The 17,971-nt window shown below is 37.6% G+C and overlaps 1 protein-coding gene across 1 annotated transcript in view; it reads left to right on the top strand.

The window, feature by feature from the left end:
• LOC145769072 (extracellular matrix organizing protein FRAS1-like) overlaps positions 1-17,971 on the top strand; it is a 79,633-nt gene that overhangs the window by 21,911 nt on the left and 39,751 nt on the right. The window contains exons 2-18 of the mRNA XM_082580669.1: positions 8,261-8,368; positions 9,125-9,217; positions 9,977-10,136; positions 10,597-10,680; positions 10,803-10,921; positions 11,172-11,364; positions 11,608-11,741; positions 12,138-12,342; positions 13,408-13,578; positions 14,774-14,917; positions 15,129-15,266; positions 15,631-15,771; positions 15,986-16,126; positions 16,282-16,452; positions 16,561-16,820; positions 17,050-17,200; positions 17,522-17,689. Coding sequence (XP_082436795.1) covers positions 8,261-8,368; positions 9,125-9,217; positions 9,977-10,136; positions 10,597-10,680; positions 10,803-10,921; positions 11,172-11,364; positions 11,608-11,741; positions 12,138-12,342; positions 13,408-13,578; positions 14,774-14,917; positions 15,129-15,266; positions 15,631-15,771; positions 15,986-16,126; positions 16,282-16,452; positions 16,561-16,820; positions 17,050-17,200; positions 17,522-17,689 — 2,581 coding nt within the window. The remainder of the gene's footprint in view (positions 1-8,260; positions 8,369-9,124; positions 9,218-9,976; positions 10,137-10,596; positions 10,681-10,802; positions 10,922-11,171; positions 11,365-11,607; positions 11,742-12,137; positions 12,343-13,407; positions 13,579-14,773; positions 14,918-15,128; positions 15,267-15,630; positions 15,772-15,985; positions 16,127-16,281; positions 16,453-16,560; positions 16,821-17,049; positions 17,201-17,521; positions 17,690-17,971) is intronic.

Here is a 17,971-nt window from a genome sequence, read left to right as displayed (position 1 = left end):
TATGCCATTTTTCCGAAATTTGTTTTTAGCTGACTTTCAACCTTTCTTGGTTCAGGTTGCCAATTCTCAGTTAAGATTCATTTAAAAAGGGACATTTGCTAAATGCGATGGTCAAAGATTAATTTGTGATAGCTTTAACTGAAACAACTGCAAGTGTGAGACACTATTCAACTTTAAACTAAACCCTCATCAACTTCGGTTTCAATTGTTGCCATCATTTTTCTTTTTACATTAGGCTATGGAGTGAAGCAAACAATTAAACGAAGTGATCTTTTGGAACAGAGGTTTTGTGGTGTAATGTTTAGAAAGTAAATGAGGTGCACGCTTGACTGCTTGTTACGCAGCCGTCTGAAGCTGTGCAGCCACCTAAAACTGTAATCGGCTGCTCGAAATGTTAATCTTATACGCTTCAGTAGTCCAGCGACTTTCACCCTCACTTTCACTCTTGTAAGTTTGCGTGTCAGCACAACATCCCAACATCTTCGTTTGGTTCGTTAAGTTGTTTGGTTTATTCCCAGATAACAAGATCAATTTTTACATTGATTCCACGTTTGCAGACGTTGAATCAATGTAAAAATGGCGGATTTTGTTGTCTGGGAAACGACTGTATTATTTCACGATGTCTTTTCAAAAGCTGAATTTCTACCATAAACAGCTTCAGAGAAGCATCCAATTCACTGTTTTTGTGTCCCGGATGTTAATTGAAATATAGAAATAGTTTGTCAACGCGATGTGATTGTTCCATTTCTAAAAAAGCTGCCCTTTTAAAATTTAATGACGCTTCCTAAAAATTGTTCAACATTCCGGAAACCAACGATATAAAAGCTGATATTTTAAGCGAAGAATTTTGACATTCGTATATGTGGGGCCGATTTAATGGGTGGTTTTGGAATTATGAGCGCTTGTCCTTAGATTTATATGTGTTAGCTTTCTTATTGTAGTTATTCATTCCCGTAGTCTTGTTCTTTTCTAACAACCATGAATAATGACATGTTTGGCATATTAGCGGTTTGTCACGCGACAAGAGAATGGATGTCAATCTTGTGGACCTTTTGAAACTGAAATTTCTTGGCATTTTGTTCATGTACAATAACGTTAAAACAACTAAAAATATAATGGTTTGCGTACGTTACTATTCCCTGGTTGCGTTGACTGACACACAAACTAATGGCAATGAATCTTTTTCGTTCACTGAATTGTACACCATTAGCAAGATAGAAATTCCATGCTATTGAACACTTCAATGAGGCTATGTTTAATATTTAGTCTTTTTTTACTTTAATCCTTGCCACCACACTGCTATTTGCCATGCATTGCATTCTGCGTCATCTCTCACTGTTTACCGCATTTAAATCAAGTGAATTCTTTTTTAGTGTGTGATCTGGAATATGTTACGTAATCTTTGATATATTAATGGCCCAGATCAATCAAAAATTATACCTGTTTACATGTACTGTACCTTGGAGCCTCGAAGTCGTCACTGTCATCAGACCAGAACAATTCGTCCATAAAAAATTGTCTAAGAACAGAATTTTGTAGTTTTGCAAGTTGGTGTTTTGTGACTGATGGACTGTTTTAATGCTTTTCACACCAAACCTAAAATGTTCAGCAGCGTATTTAGTTTCTTTTCTAAACAATTCAAGACGTTAGCTGCCTATTTCTCTGCAGCAATTACTTGTCTTGAGCACGTGTTTGGTTTCTTTTTGTTAATTGGGATGTGTTGTACAGGAATATTTTCAAACCATGACATGGCTATCTGGAGATACGGCCTGATTTGTCACATTTCGTGGAATTTTCCACATTTTGCCGAATTTTGGTGACCGTCTGAATGAAATTTTCTAAAAATTATGTTTTAACATTTTTTTCACTGTCTTCCCAAGGTGCCACGATGAGTTTAAACATCATCAGACGTTGAAAGACAAAAACAATTAGATTTCGAAAATTTCAGTCAGACTGTTAATCGCTGTATAACAGTTTAATTGAGCGTTTTTCTACTTACTTTTTCTCATTTTGTACTGCTTCCTCAAGGCACCAACAAGCTTTTATATCATTACGAGTCAGCAAAAAGTAAAAAAAAAAATTTAGAAAATTTCAGTCAGACACCAGCAGTAGCGGTATATAATCAAAATCTGCAAAATGTGACAAAGCAGGCCGCGTCTCCAGGTAGCCATGACCACGAATACTAAATTGCTTAAATTTATTAGCAACGATTAGAACACGAACTAGGTGTACATCAGTTCAGAGTTGCATATCCCTAAACAAATTCATAGAAATTGTTGCGCCGTTTTTAAAAGCAAAGGTGCTAAACTGACAATTGCGCATCTAACGAATTGCTGTGTTTATAAAGTAATTTCTGTAAGTTCTGTTTTCTTAACCTTTTGAATTTGTTTTGTATTACCACGTATATTTTAACTATACTTTTGCACAATTTTTTCTCGGTCAAAACAAATGTCTGAACAAAAATGGTCGGTGTTGCTACCTGGACGGTTTGCTCAGTATTTCAAATCTGGCTATTGCACAACGATAACCGGTTGTTAACATCAGTGATATGGGACGAGCTGGTTTTTCCATTGCTTGGTTTTCATCAAAGGTGGTGACATGCATGCGTTATTCGTATTGACTTGTCAAGATCATAGATTGTTCGAGGTTTAACTGTTGGCCGACAAGATCTCTCAATGGCGAAACAGCTGCGCCCAAGCAAATAGAAAAAAGGAAACTGGGGTTTTTCAAGAGTGCATTTTTGTAGCCTCCGTTTTGTTGACCAGCCCACTGAAGAGGACTTCAATTTGCGTTTTGACATTTTCCGCATTCCGCCTGTCTCAATTGTGTGTCAACGTCATAAGTGCAGGCTATGATTTTTGAATAAAAACGTTTCTGTCTCTCTGTAAAAAAATGTATCAGTGAATCAAACATAGTTCAAGCTGTATTTCGCTATAACACCTCGGGGTTTCCAAGGCGAACAAGCCTGCATGCATCACCATAACAAAGTTCAAGTGGTCAAGTCCAGTTGTTATTAAAAGCAAATTAATCCCCGTTTGTTGCTTTAAAAGAAGATAATGATCATTGACGAAAGTGACGACGCATGCCCTTGCTTGCATCGAATCGATAAATCATATAAGGGTCAAATCATTCAATTTTGTAGCAATCGAATGAAAGCCAAGCTCGGTAGGCTGAATAAAATGATCCATCGAATAGATCGAATTTGACTCATGTGGTGCTCAATCGTAGCTTCTTAGATCGTTTCATAGACATTAACAACACTCGATATCACGCACGCTGCTGTAAAATCGCCATTCGTTGATGCACCTCTATAATATTTTATGACCTTGCTTTCGACAGACAATATCTTCTATACTTAAAGAAAAGTTACAAATTATGTTAGTCTATACAGCCGTTGTTGGCAAAACCAGCATTGCAGTTTTGCTTTTGTAAACGTTTGTGTTAGTTTTGAATCTCTTTTAGTTTCGGAATTGTCGAAACGTTTAACATATTAATTTCAAGCTTTTTAAATCTGGCGTGAAGAAATTTGAACAAGGCTGTAAGGCTAACTAATTATCCTTAGCATGTCTCCAGGTGAACACAGGTAAGTCATTTACCAAACTTGGGAAAATGACAAGTGGAAGCCCCGAATGAGTTTGTGTTGGGAATATGAAACAGGGTTGCGTTTCACACATTTACTCACACACCTGTCAGGTTTAATTCAACAAATCGGCAATAGGTGTGAACTTTTTGCCTTTCATCTGCGCACTTTTCCACGAGTGTGGCCTGTAACACAGCCTACTTGAGAGTTTGTTGTTTTATGATAAAGATCACTATCAGCCTTGAGCAGTGTAAATGAGCCAGCCTTTAGTTCTTAATTCATTGCTGAGTAGATTGTTCGTTCAAGTATTCTGTTTTCTCAGAATTTTTACGTAAGTTCTGATTTAGTAAGTTTCCAATCTGTCATCGAAATTGAGCGATTTTGTCGCTTTTTTGCATCAATAACACATTGTTCAAAATCTTCCAGATGATCAAAGAAACTTTATGCAAGTTTTTGTTTTTGACATGGGTAAAAACAGATGTCAGCCAATGACGTTTCTCAAACCTCGAGTTGACAATGGTTATACAAATTCCAGCTGAACCAACATACCTCAATTCATTGTTTTCTTCAATATCACGGGCTTCAAGTGCTTACAGGGTTGAGACAATGGTTAATTACTTGAAGTGACTTACGTTGGTCATCACTGGCGGTCGATAGTAATCCTTACAAATGGCTTGCAAGCATGCTTTTTTCTGTATTCTGTAATTGTATACTATACAAGTGATTTTCAAGATTTTTTACATGCCTTTCGATTTTCATGAACGAAAACAATTTTAAAAACATGCACAATACCATAAAATATCATTGAATTACCATCACTATGCTCCAAACTTCATATAGAGTCAGTCCGTTTGCTAACACAAGTAAAATTTTAGATGGATTTTTTACGTTCAAACACAGTCCTTTACGTGAACGCTTGGAAAAGTAGCGTGTGTGTTTTCTTCAGTTTGAATGGAAAGTCTGTGTTTCAAGGTTGGTGACGTTGTGCTTCTGAGTCACGTGTATCAATCAGCTGTCAACAAGGACACAGAGGTCATATGCAATGTGGCGTTAAAATGTGAAAAAGAATAAGATGGAAGCTATTTCATTACCGTGTCTCTGCCACAAAGAAGACAGCTTATTTTAGCACTTGCTCGACATTCGGCTGAGATGCAACTCTCAGCTATTGTTTGATATCTTTTTCAAGTACCTGTGCAGGAAAGACACCTTCTTTCGTCAATTGCTGTGTATTTGATCCCTGCCTGTTTTTTCTGTCTTTACGCCAAAACAAACCAAACAATACAGCAGACAATTCACAACGCAGCTGTCCAACAAAGTCATTCTTTTTCGTTGAGATTTGTTCGACATCTATTACAGCGCAGATAGTCTTGGTTTTACATCGTGCTTTTACACCACAAAGCCTGTCCAGTGTCTATCCAAGTACTACGTAATCATGGGTATAAGAAGAATCTATGTGCTACTGCTGGTACTACAAGAAAAACGTCACAAACAAACTCACAGAAAAAACCCGCCATGGAAACACTTTAACTCATACAGCATAACTAAAACGAAACAGGAATTGACATTATTTTATACAGACAGGATAAATTTATGTGCATAACCAAGTATTAAGATAACTTTCTTCCAATTATTTTATTTTGTATGTCTAAATAAAATAATGATGAATCTGCTTGTGTTACTTTCATATGTTTATCGTACAACGAATTGAATTCTCTCTGTCGAAGCTTACACTGATAAAACATCAGCTAAACCAACCGAACAATGCTTGCAGTTTTGTGCACTTTTCTGTTATGAATTTTGCTATGATACCCTAACCAAGTGTAAACCCATCAGATGGCGCTTGATTTCATATTCTAATCTATCTAAGGTTATATTTTAAACCCAAACTATAACCTTAGTTTGTAGCGTAGCCAAGAATGGTCACACCTCTCCCTTTGAGGCTCATGTGTCTTATCACAATGGGATCAATGACAATGATGAGTAATTTTATTATTGGATCAATAACAGTAATGCTATTGTCAATGCTAAAGTATTTGATTTTTTGTGAGGCTTTATAATTTGTTGCAGGAAATTTTAAAACCCAACTTCCATGATCAGTTTTTGTTTCAGTGCCATTGATGTGTTTTAAGACTGAGTTGAATTTGGTAAGATGGCGTGTTGGCTATAACTTGGAACTTGCTAAGTCAAATTAGGCTTGATATCGGTTCACGCATGCGACTTTCCAGACCCGAGAAAAAAAATCATGCCACAAACTGTGTGGAGCTGTCGGGCTCTAGGCGCTTATTCTGACATCTATATTTAGATTTTCTTACGTAATTAGTTTACCTCAGCTTCACTTCTTAGACGTGTGTTATTAAACTTGTAAATCAATTACCGCCTGTGTACTGTTCGCGAATTAAGCCGCCTGCTGACCTTATCTGGCGCAGTCCAAATTTTTATGTCACTAGGAGTTGAAATGACTGTAAAAAGTTTGTGTTTCGATAAAAGAATAAGCCAAACTTTTGACAGATTTGTGATTACAACGGAGAGAAAACAGCTGAAATTAATTTCTCTTGATTAAAATAGCCTATATCTGTAAAGCTGAACAATCGAATGTTGTATTGTATCACTCAGTGTTGGACAACAGCAGCCTTTGCAATCACAAAAACCTGCTATTTTGCCACTGATTGATTGCTTAGCTTTGTCGGGAATTGATCAAGGGTGATAAATTTATTTTGTTCATATAAGCTCTGTTGATAGTTGATACACTTGATGGCTGACATTGGTCCTTTTGTCCTGTTGAACCATGCTGCAGACTATCATTTGTTATCATACAGAACGTTATTTCACTCGTCGCGCGTTTGTGGAAGATTACATGTTCTGTTTCTTTTGTATTTTTCTTAGCTATGACTTTCGTGGCATCAGCTACTGTCGGCACGAAGTAACTTTTGCGGATAATTTCATGCTTTTTTACTGTTGAAGATAAAATTTTATTTTAGCCTACCGTAGTTAGTTTTTTGCTATATTATGTTTACATGCCATTGGTTTATAAATTGGCGGAAAATAAGTCTATTTTGGAATATGTTTTTTTTACACAAGCAAAACTAGGCGTGTTTGATGATGAAATAAACATTTAAAATAGTGAGCAGATTTTTTAGATTTGTTTCATGAATCTTGTTAGCATTTTGAAGTCTATTTTTGACGAAAGTTGTCGTACGCTTCAATAGTTTCTTATGTAATGTAAATAAAATACGTAGAGTTCCTCTTAGCAAATCCTCGTAGGAAAAAATTAATGTCTTGAATGAAGGCTTGTCAATCATGTCAGAATGTCTGTAATGGCAAGGTCATAAACTAGAATTCCATCTCAACACGCAATTGCATTCAAAGCCAGTGTAGTGGAAATTTTAAACTAACCTCTGTCGCCATCTTTAAAGACGGCTCGTAGTCAAGAATTCGGACAGTTTTTGAATTTATGGAAACTCGACAGCCTTGAATCGATGAAGACTTTACTGTATTCACTTGTGGTTTTCCTGTGATCAGTTTGATTTGTTGTTTCACAACGTCACTGAAGCAATTCACGTTGTTTTGACATCAACAAATGTCATGCCAATCCTTTCATACCCAAAAACTTCTGGATAAAGCATACGAAGCTTTTCAATGTATAACTTCGTTGTTGTTATTCGTTGCTATTGCAAATTACTCTATTGCAATGGCAAAAGTGATATCTTTGCTGTACTGTAACGAATGCAGAAAAAACGTTGATGAGAATAGCATTTTGATTTCCAAATAATTGTTACCAAAAAAGATGAAGATGAAAAATGTTGCCAGCTGGAAAATACGCACTTTTATTTCGGAAGCTTGAGTTTGTGCCTTTTTGTTCTTTAAATTCAATATTTTTAAGGATCACGTGACATTCTGCCGCCTTTCTATTCCAAGACGTGTCTGATCAGCATATTGACAAACTGAAATTCAAACGATGCTCAGTAATATTTTTTTTATAAATTATTCTTTTAACTGAGCTTTGGCAACACTAGCTTTCGATTAACACGTCACAAATAAAGTTACAATATTCTCAATTTGATTTCCAAATTAGTGTCCTGTTATTTTGTTGTACGTTTCAACTCATGATCTGTTGTGTTCCACTGAATATTTGTTCTATTTTTGTTGCAAATTTTCCACAAGAATTGTAAAATCAACAAGTCCAAAGATTTTCAAGCCTTGGGTCCTTGTTTCGTGTGCTCTACACAGTTGCATTTACAGCATGCATGGACTTATAAAAATAAACAAACGCACCAGTGTTGTGCATATGCTTGCCCTGCTGTGCAACTGAGGCGAAAAACACCTCTCTTTGAAGAAAGGAGAATTAGAAAATTAACAACTGCAAATGTTTTTCTGAATTTGACCATCTATCGCTTTCTGCTGCACTGCATGAGTCATCTGTTAGGACTTTTGGACTAAGACTAAACACTAAAATTATGTAGATTTGCATCTGTTCAATGTTTAATCGCATTTGTTACAAAGTGATGATGAAGCTCAGAGAATCTGCATGCCGTTTCATTACCTCAAGCAACCAGTTTTTCAAACTTGTTTTGGGTTAAGTGTAAACAGGAAACAAGAATTCTGTAATCATGTAACTTATTTATTATTTCCGAAAACGAAACTATATACGCTGCTACAAAGATATTTTCTCTTTATCTTCAGAATGACACGATATGGAAGAAGGATGCCTGCACGTCATGCCATTGCAACAGTGACGTCATAACCTGCAGTAGAACACGATGCAAAGATCCGCAATGTGATGCCAGCAAGGTGAGACTTTGCTTTTTTTTGTCGTATCACACCCTGTGGGTGAAGATTTCAATTAAGTGGACGGGAAGGCAAAGAAATCAATCTTCATGTCCACCTTCAGGCATGCCTTTAAGTGTCCTGTCAAAGACACAAACGGCATGCTTATGAGCGGTAGCGAACCAGCGCTGTTTTGATCGTCGTGACAGAGCCCTCACCACGCGGCTATGCAGCTGCTGACAGACTTTGCTTTGGTTCAACCAGGGGGCCATGGTTTAACATACGATGATGTTCACCAAAGTTAATTTTATTGTTATTAATATTTTCAAATTCTGTTTCTATGACACATTTTTGCTCTTTGTGTTTTCCTACAGCAGACGTGTTGCTGTTTTGACGAGATGTCTGTTGGTAGTAGCTATAATTACTTTGCAAATTATGATTTCACTGTGATAAACCATCCTTCGTGTGGATCGAAAGGTATTCATGAGGAAATGTGATGATACAGATAGATGTCGGTCGATTCCATGGACAAAAACCCGGGGCAGACTTGTACCAATGCTCATGTGATGTTGAGAAAGCTCAAAAGCAGCAACAGCAAGCAACAGTGTGTGACTTTTGTGATGTTGCACAGATCTTGTTGGTAGCTTATGTATCGCATGAGAGAATGCATTTTCGTGATCTTGAGAATCTTCAAAAAAGATGAATAGCCTCGAAGAAAAATCCAACTGCTCTTGTATTTATTGCTTCACTTCTTTATTATTTGTATTTATTTCTATTTAGGGTCATTCCTTGATCATCCCAGCCAATGCCTGTTGCCCAGTATGTGCGACGACCTTGAACAGACACTGCGTGCGAAACGAAGAAGTGATTGCTGTAAGAATGACCGATGGCTTTCACAGAGAGCTTTGTTTTAAGCTACTTTGCCGTGTTTTGAAAACGATGTCGATTAAGGTCTAATTCTCTAAATCTACATCTACAAAGTTTAACTAAACGGATTTCTTTCAAGTTTCTTTATTAGGCCATCCGCGGGCAGCACGAAAATGCAGCCTACCTGAGACCTTTGTTAATTAGTGAACTTGTTCTCAGATTGGATTCATTAATCATCGTTTGGTTGCCTTGCCAGTGTGCTAGTTTTGAAAGGGCTCATCAAAATGCAGTAAACATCGAACTAAAATGTAACAAGTGCTGATTTGATGTCAAAGGTGTAATTTGTTTCGGTTCCGATAAAGATTTGGAGTTAGTTCGAATTACGGAAGCAGGTTGATAAGTTGTGATATATTTGTCTGACGAGGAAATTTGGTTATTTGCTTTCAGCCTTCTATTTGGTTCTGAAATGTTCAACCGCTTAAAAAAGGCTGATGATGGCTGACCGCTGCTGCATATGATTCAGCATATTTTTATTGGCTAATAGAGCAAATTTGTTGACTTAAACCGAAAACAGTTTTGATGCTCGCTTTTACTTTGAAACTTGATCGAATCTGTATCGGTTTAACGAAACGACCGTTTTGGCAATGAAGTTGATTTTACCGCATTCTTATCTCAATTCAATGTGAGTCGAACCATTCGTGTGAAGGCCTTGATCTTCTGAGTAGGAAATTTGCTGCAAACGGCACTGATCTTCCTATGTTGCAGCATAACACGGAATGGGAGGGACACAATTGCACGACGTGTCGTTGCCACGACAGCTCTATCACGTGCACAGAAAGGCACTGCAAGAGGCTACAGTGCGGGTATGGAAGCATCCTAAGACGTATTCCTGGCCATTGCTGTCCTGAGTGTGTCAGTGTGGAAGGTGTGTTTACTTTGGTCGTTCCAGGAATGATGTTCGTTTATTTTTAGATCAACTAACCCGGTCACAAAACATGAACAGATATTAATACACCTTGACAAGGTTATGCAAATAAGTTTTTCCTTCGAGTATTTGCAAACAAGCGTAAGGTGTGATCTTTCAACGATAAATGCTTTATTTATTACTGGAAAGCAAAATATTTTTTTTACCTAACTATACATAATAGGTCTATTACAAACTATTTTTTAAGTTTTAGAAAAAAGTTTTGCTTTTGGCTTTAGCTTTTGACATTTGATTGCTTTTTTTAAATTTTTTGGTTATGTAATGTTAACTGTACTTTGAACTACATAAAATTCATGTTCTTGTGTTTGTAAAGGTAAATCGGTTTGATCTTAACATGTGCGCTTTGTGCAAGTAGACTAAGCGTTACCGAAAAAGTAATTCCTGCTTAACTTTTACGCAGAATCATGTAGTTTTGAAGGGAAGTCCTACCGCGACGGACAGACGTGGAGCCCTTCGAAATGTGAACGAGCTTATTGCAACAAAGGTAAAAACTGGTCCATGTTTGATATTTCTTTTAACAGCATACAAAAGGCATCTGAACTATATCGATGATTTTCAACTGATTGATGGCGTTTCAATAAGATGCTTTCATGGTTTATTTTGTAGGGGAGGTGGTCCGCCATATTGCGCAGTGCTCTAATTTAATGTGCGCCGTGGGAGAGCGTCCGATTCTATCGAAGGAAAAGTGTTGCCCGACGTGTGCCCAGCGATCATGTTTTTATCAGGTATATTTTCATAGCGACATTAACTTTTATTTCGTTTAGTAGCAGTTTCTGCATGTGCAGATATCCATTGACCGGTTATTAACTTTTTACCGTCCTGGGCAGTGAATTCGAGGAAGAAAAATGCAACCTTTGTTGAAAAAAGTGAAAACGAAAACGATTATTTGTATTTGCGATAAACGCAAGATATATTTCTGTTCAATACTGGTGCAATTAATTCAATTTTCTTTTTGATGTATTTCATGCAAATCAGGGACATGAATATGCATCAGGGGAACAGTTTCCATCTGGTCCATGCCAGCAGTGCGTTTGTCAATCTGGTGAAATAACCTGCAAGCAGCATCATTGCAATGTCACAGACAATGACGTCGATGTTGGATGCCGACAAGGAGAAAGAAGAGAAAAGCGAGAGGGAGAGTGCTGCTCGGAATGTGTTTCCACATCAGGTAGCATACAACAATATTGACAGACTTTACTAGAACAAAAAGTAATACTTTTACCGGACTGTGAGTTACAAAGGTGTTGGAAAAGAAGCAACTCAAAGTCACTCCGTGAGATAAAACAGTGATGGCGCTTTGCTGATGAAGATCGTCCATGTTTATTTGAAAGTGCTGATACTTTAGCTTGAATACAATGTTGCAGCTTAACTTTTGAAACCTTTTTTTTTTTATCTACCGCTTCATTTACAGCACCATGTGATTACCATGGCAACCGTTACTTTCACGGCGACCTTTGGAATATCTCCAAATGCGAAGTGGCATATTGTAGCCATGGCAACGTGAGATCTGCATACGTTCAATGCTCGCCCGTACATTGCCAATGGGTGAGTAGGTTTATGAAAAATTGATTGTCTGGTAAGCGAGTTTGGCCATTTCGACGGTACATACTACATTGTGTGGTCCTGAAGACACGACTTCTTCGCTTTTCTCCACCTTTTTATTTGTACTTCATTCGAAGGTAATCCGATTTGAGTAGTCTAATAAAATAAATATTCGTGCAAAACAAGAAACCGGTCCATGCTCGTAGTGTCAATAAACCTAACTATGACTCAAGGGATACGAAGTTTTTTAATCTTGAACAAGCCTCCAAGGTATTGTCCCTATATCTTAAAGTGTAAACTGTTGCATGGACAGGAACTTTTCATCGGCAGGAAAAACGTTTTAAAATATTTATAAGCACACTATTTTCTTCTTTTATGCTGTTCAATTATTTACTACAGAACGAAAAGCTGGTCTATACGTCATGTTGTCCCGAATGCGTGCCTGTTACGTCATCATGTCATCACAACGGCTTTACGTATCGTCGCGGTGACGTTTGGAAAGCTGGGCTGTGCAAGAGATGCGAGTGCTTGCATGGTGAGGTCCAGTGCTTCACTGCGGACTGTCCCATTTGTCCACAGCATACCGTTCCTGTCTCTGTTCAAGGTAGGATTGTATGAAAGTGTTACAAGGAGAAGTCTTTTGATATTTGAAATCATCGTTTGCAATCGCTGCGGGTATTTTGTTCGCTTTAAATCGAAGAACAAAGGGAAATAAGTTGTTTGCGTTGTGTAAGATTGGGATAAGCTTGCCTAAAAACAGAAATAGTTGTGGCGATAAGGGTATAAATTCTACATAACTCTATTGTAAAAATCTAATCTGCATTCCGACTGGTCAAACAGATCTTTTGGATCCCCGTCGTATGTTCCAAAAGTTGCTACGTATTGATCGTCATTATAAGTTTGTTCTTCTCCAAGTTGTTCCAACGATAAACTTCAAGACATGGCTGAAAATCAATTTTTATTCCACTCAAAGCAATTTTCACTTCTTCTCTTATTTCTGTTATCACGTCGTTAATCTCCGTCTTTGGATCAATAAATATCAGAGATCGTGTTTGGCGATTGGATGACTAATAAAGCTCTTTGCTGGTCATAAAGAAAGATCTCAATTCGATTTTCATCTCTTTGGGCAAATTGAGGTTTTAAAATCGATTTAACATCATTTGATGTTAAATTTGCTTGAAAATTGCTTCATTTGACATTTTTATGCGTTGTGGTCACGGAAACAGGAGTAGCGAAGTCAAATAAAAAGATTTCAAAGAGAAAAGAGTTGTAAATACGGGACATTTTCTGGAACCGAGGAAGTATTTATTATCTAACGCGTGATGACTGCCGCTCTGACCACATCATAGTAAACTTTTTTGTCGCGTTTGTTTTATTTTCATTGTCTTTTTATTTTACTGTAAGCTTTGAAACCATCAATTTTAGTTTGACACTTCATGTTTTTCGAAACCGTTTATTTTACCACTTGCTCTGTCACGTCACTGATGGTTCCAAAAGCAGAGCTTATTCTTTCCTACTGCGTTGCAATATTTAGCGACGTTGCAACGATGTTATTGGATAAACTTACATATCAAATTGAAGAAACAGTTTCTAGAAAAGCTTTTCAAACCTGAAAGTTTGTGTAGATTTGAATATTTCGAACATGTTTAAAGACGTTTGAATTGCGCAGGTGAATGCTGTCCCGACTGCCAGCCTGTCACTTGCCATTCTGATTGTGTCACGTGTGACGCACCGGGTTACGCTCACTGTACGTCATGCAAACGCAACCGGCTTCTCCAAGAAGGAAAATGCGTGAGAAGATGCATGCCGGGTTTCTATCTGGACGGCAACACTTGTAAAGGTATTGCCTACTTTAGACACAACACAAACTTAAGCTGTTTCAACGCCATGGACACTTTGATTGAGTAAAAATGTAGAATTAAAGACTTGGTTTGTCTGTTTTTTATTTATTTATTTTTCTTTGGCAGATTAATTGTAGTTTTATTATGAGTAAACCAAAACAGTAAAGCTATACTTGAAATAACAAATTTAATGAAATTAACTGAAAGATATTTTGATTTGGTGCTTCCTTTTCTTTTTTTCTTTATTTATTTTTGATCAAACCTGAAAGCTGATCAAAGTTAAACCATGGTGACATGTCTAAAACGGGAGAAGTGCTCATAATTTATAAGAAATTTGCCATTCATTAATTTATTTCGTAACGCTTTGACAATTCTTGATCTGAATTATGTCTTGTCAAGTCATTGAAGTGAAAGTTGTCATGAATGTGCGAGACGAAGCCATTGATTGGTGCCGATATTCTTTGAGCAAATCTTCCGTAACTTTTTCGATTTGTGAAAAGGAAAATTTACGAAATCTCATATCATTCATGAAAACATCCCACTGAAAGATTCATAAATTAACGATCACACGACGTTTTCGTTTCGTGTGACAACGTAAAAATTGCGCTAACAATGTCATTCATTTTCAAAGATGGTATTTCAAGTGGTAACTGACACAGCTTAAGCTTAGCCTTGTGAACTACAGTCATAGATTTAACATGTTAAAGGATTAGCAACTTAGTACATGAGTCACAGACAAGGAGTTTGGTCAGGAAATCGTCTAGCTTTTTTATATGCTAAAGTTTTTGATTTTTTACCCTATATGGACGTTTGTGATTAATTTTCACGTTTCACTTATTCTTAGATTTAATCAAAGTTGATTTTAAGTTTTAAATGCAGGTATCTTCTACGTTTTACAACACTTAAAATGCATCTGGCAACACTTCAAAATTAAATCATTTGTTACTGTAGAATTTTCGTTTTGAAAATACTTTTGTTTCAAAACTCGTTGAAGGTTTAATTGATAACTTATCAGACAAGGTTGGCAATGGCGGATGAATTATTTTTGTTGCACATTTCTGTTAATTAGGTTATTTTAGTGGTAAATGTTTTTAATATACAATAGCTTTCTGTGGGTGGCATTTGTAATTTCGTTGTATTCAACATCAATGATGTCGAAACGAGCGCTAAAACGTCATTTTTCAAATTATTCAGCTTGTCATTCATCCTGCGTCACTTGCGTTCTCGGGAAATCCCCTGCGACATGTACGTCATGTCGAAAAGGACGAAAGTTGCAAGATGGCCATTGCGTCACCACTTGTCGGCCTGGATTTTTTATTCAAGAAGATCTCTGTCGTGGTGAGTTTGAATGGGGTCAGTGAGGACAAGCGATAGAGGTTGTGCGTTTTTGACACTGTAGAATTGTTTCTTTTTGTATTACTTGCTTATGCACTTGAATAGTTTTGCTTGTATTCTTATCGTAGGCGTCACTCGCACGAATAGAATAAACATTCACATCTATTTTTTTATATAAACAAACAAAAATCTACTTTTCTGTTTACAAATGAAGCGTGTCCGAAAGACTGCAGCTGTTGTTCAAGCGCCACCAAGTGTTTAGGCTGCACGGATCACACAAAGATACCACAAGGTGGCGTATGCGTGAAGGATTGCTCCAAGGGATACTTCTACGAAAATGGCATGTGCAAAGGTAAAGGTCCACTCAAACATTTACTACTTTGAAAATTTGATTTGATCTGTTCCCAGTCAAAGAAAGATTCGATCATTGCAACTGATCAACATTTTTTATCATTTATTTTTCTCATGATATGACTTGACCAGATGTTCAGTGGTACGTGGTACTAACATCACCACTTTCATCAAGGGCTGCGTTTTGTGTATTCGATGGGTGTGCTTGATTCGATTTTTTTTTGTAATTGATAAACAAAATCATACAATTTATTAAAAAAAACGTAGCTGATTTTGAGTTTTGCCAGTATTGGCTTACAGCACTTCAATTCATAAATCTGGCTCTGGTCTAGTGATTTTGGCAATCAACGAACCATATTTTGCAGCTTGTCATAGCTCATGTGCCACTTGCAATGGAACAGACTCAGTTTGCACAACTTGTCCGTTTCGAAAGCTTTTTCAAGACGGTCTTTGCGTAGACAACTGCTCGCCACGACATTATCGTCTTTCTATTATTAGATGCTCGGGTGAGTTAGGATTGTGTTAAAGGTATTTGCTGTTCGTTTGATGGAAGTCATTATCAGCGTAGTTTAGTGTTAAAAATAAAATAAATGAATTTTTTACACGTTACTTTATTATTGAATAATTATACGCCGTTGGAAATGATATGTAAAGTTGATATTAATTTTTACGCATGGATACGCAATAAAATTCAATTCTGTTTTCTCTGAACTTTTCAAGCTTGCCATTCATCTTGTGCCACATGCACTGGATCCTTGCCACGTCAATGCTCAAGTTGTAAGGCCGAGACTTTTCTGCACGATGGACGATGTCTGGCCCGCTGTCCACCATCTTTCTACGCCCGAAATGGCCGCTGCTACGGTATGTGGAAGTTGAAAAATGTTGAAAAGTTTTAAAATTGGGTAGTTATCGATTTCACGACGTGACAGGGACACTTTTTAGTTCGTTATCACGTGTTTGTGCAATGGATCAGTAAACAAACGTGATCTTCTGACTCAACTTTAACACTTTTCCAGCTTGTCATTCGAGTTGTCATTCATGCGCTGCTGGTGGAATATCAGATTGCGAGATTTGCCGAGAAGGTAGTCACGTGATACAGCCCGCTGACAGTTCGTCATCGCAAACCACTGGCACCTGCCAAAAAGAATGCCACAGCGGTTATTATCCAGACGGACATATTTGCAAAGGTGATAAAATACGAAAAAAGCTTCGATTACTGTCCTGAAATTTAAGAGCCGTACCTGAAAGTATAGTCTCAGGAAAAAAGTAAATTCTTAAACATCCTTACATTTCAGCTTGTCTCGGAAACTGTGATACCTGTACTGATGGCACAACATGCTCCACCTGCAACAACAACCGACATGTTCTTGTTATTGCTGCGCAAAAGCCTCGGCAATGCGTAGAAAAATCTCGGTGTGTCAATATCGGTCTGGCAACAGATTCTTCACTATTGTTATGCTACAATGCGACTGCTCTCGGCCATTGTTCAAGCCAAAAACAGCGGTTATTCGGCGGAAATTGTGTCTCTAATTGCCCGTCTGGCAGTTCTGCAATGGTAAGCATGGCTAACTATCTCATTTTACAAGCCAACTTTCTTCATAAAATGCAGTATTGCCGCTTGTCGTAGATTGGCCTAGCAGATAGGCTAACTTAATCAAGTGTAAGCAGTTTTCGCTTCACATAATTGACACTTAGTTTTGCTAAATCCCTGATTATCCGCTTTCAATTGCGTTTTTTATTGAGCGATTTTCTTTTCAACAACTTATTGACATCAATCTTTTCAGATGACATCTTCTGGTACAGTTTGTCTTCCTTGCGGCAATCGCTGCTCTGCCTGTCAATCAACAGACAAATGCTCTTTGTGCCAAAAAGGAAGCTTCTTGTCTCGGCTATCTCATAAATGTGTGGAATCCTGTGAATTTGGCTACTACGCCTCTGAAGGTGACTGTGCTGCACGCCATTCTTTACGTTTTTTGTTGTTTCTTCTCTAAGGTAAGAACCTTACCGCACTTCACACCTTGCATGCAAACAAGGCTTCACGTGTCAAGTGCAAAGGAATCAATGTCTGAAATGAAATTCTCCCATATTCTGCTCATTGCCGGCCACGCCAACTTCACGTATCTCAACAATTTTTTCAGTGGTGAAAAATACGTTTAATTCGATTCATCTATTTTTTCACATACTTTGAAAAAGAATTAAGCTTACTACATCGATCGAGTGTACGGTACGGTATATGTACAAGTATACGTTGACAAACTTCATCATCAGGTTTATGCAAGAGGTGTCCTGAAGCTTGCGCGTCATGTACTACAAGACCTTCCTCGCCACAACCAGTATGTACCGCGTGCAAGGATTCGAATGCTGTGTTGCAACTTGGTCAGTGCGTGAGATATTGCATTCAGCAGTTCTATTCTGACGTTAGAGGTGAGCTTTGTCAGTCATCTGTCGCATGATCACGTGATTTGATATTGTTTGGTGTGCTCAAGCTTATGGATTGCATATGAGGAAGGCAAAGTGGTGGATAGGAGTCGAATAGTTTGCAAAACGTCTTTTTTGTACTAAAAATTCTCTTAAATGTTGAAAATCAGAGTGTCAGCTGATGTGGCTAATTGTGTCATATGAGCCATTTTTGGGGTCACTTTCAAGCGCGTTATGTGGTGTCTTGCAATAACGCAGCCACATGCTTTTGGTGAGAGTTGAACTGAC

The sequence above is a fragment of the Aplidium turbinatum genome, chromosome 4 (assembly GCF_918807975.1).
Source record: "Aplidium turbinatum chromosome 4, kaAplTurb1.1, whole genome shotgun sequence".
NCBI classification, from domain to species: Eukaryota; Metazoa; Chordata; class Ascidiacea; order Aplousobranchia; family Polyclinidae; genus Aplidium; species Aplidium turbinatum.
Note: the sequence above shows the minus strand (reverse complement) of the source record. Positions and strands in the feature narration are given on the sequence as shown.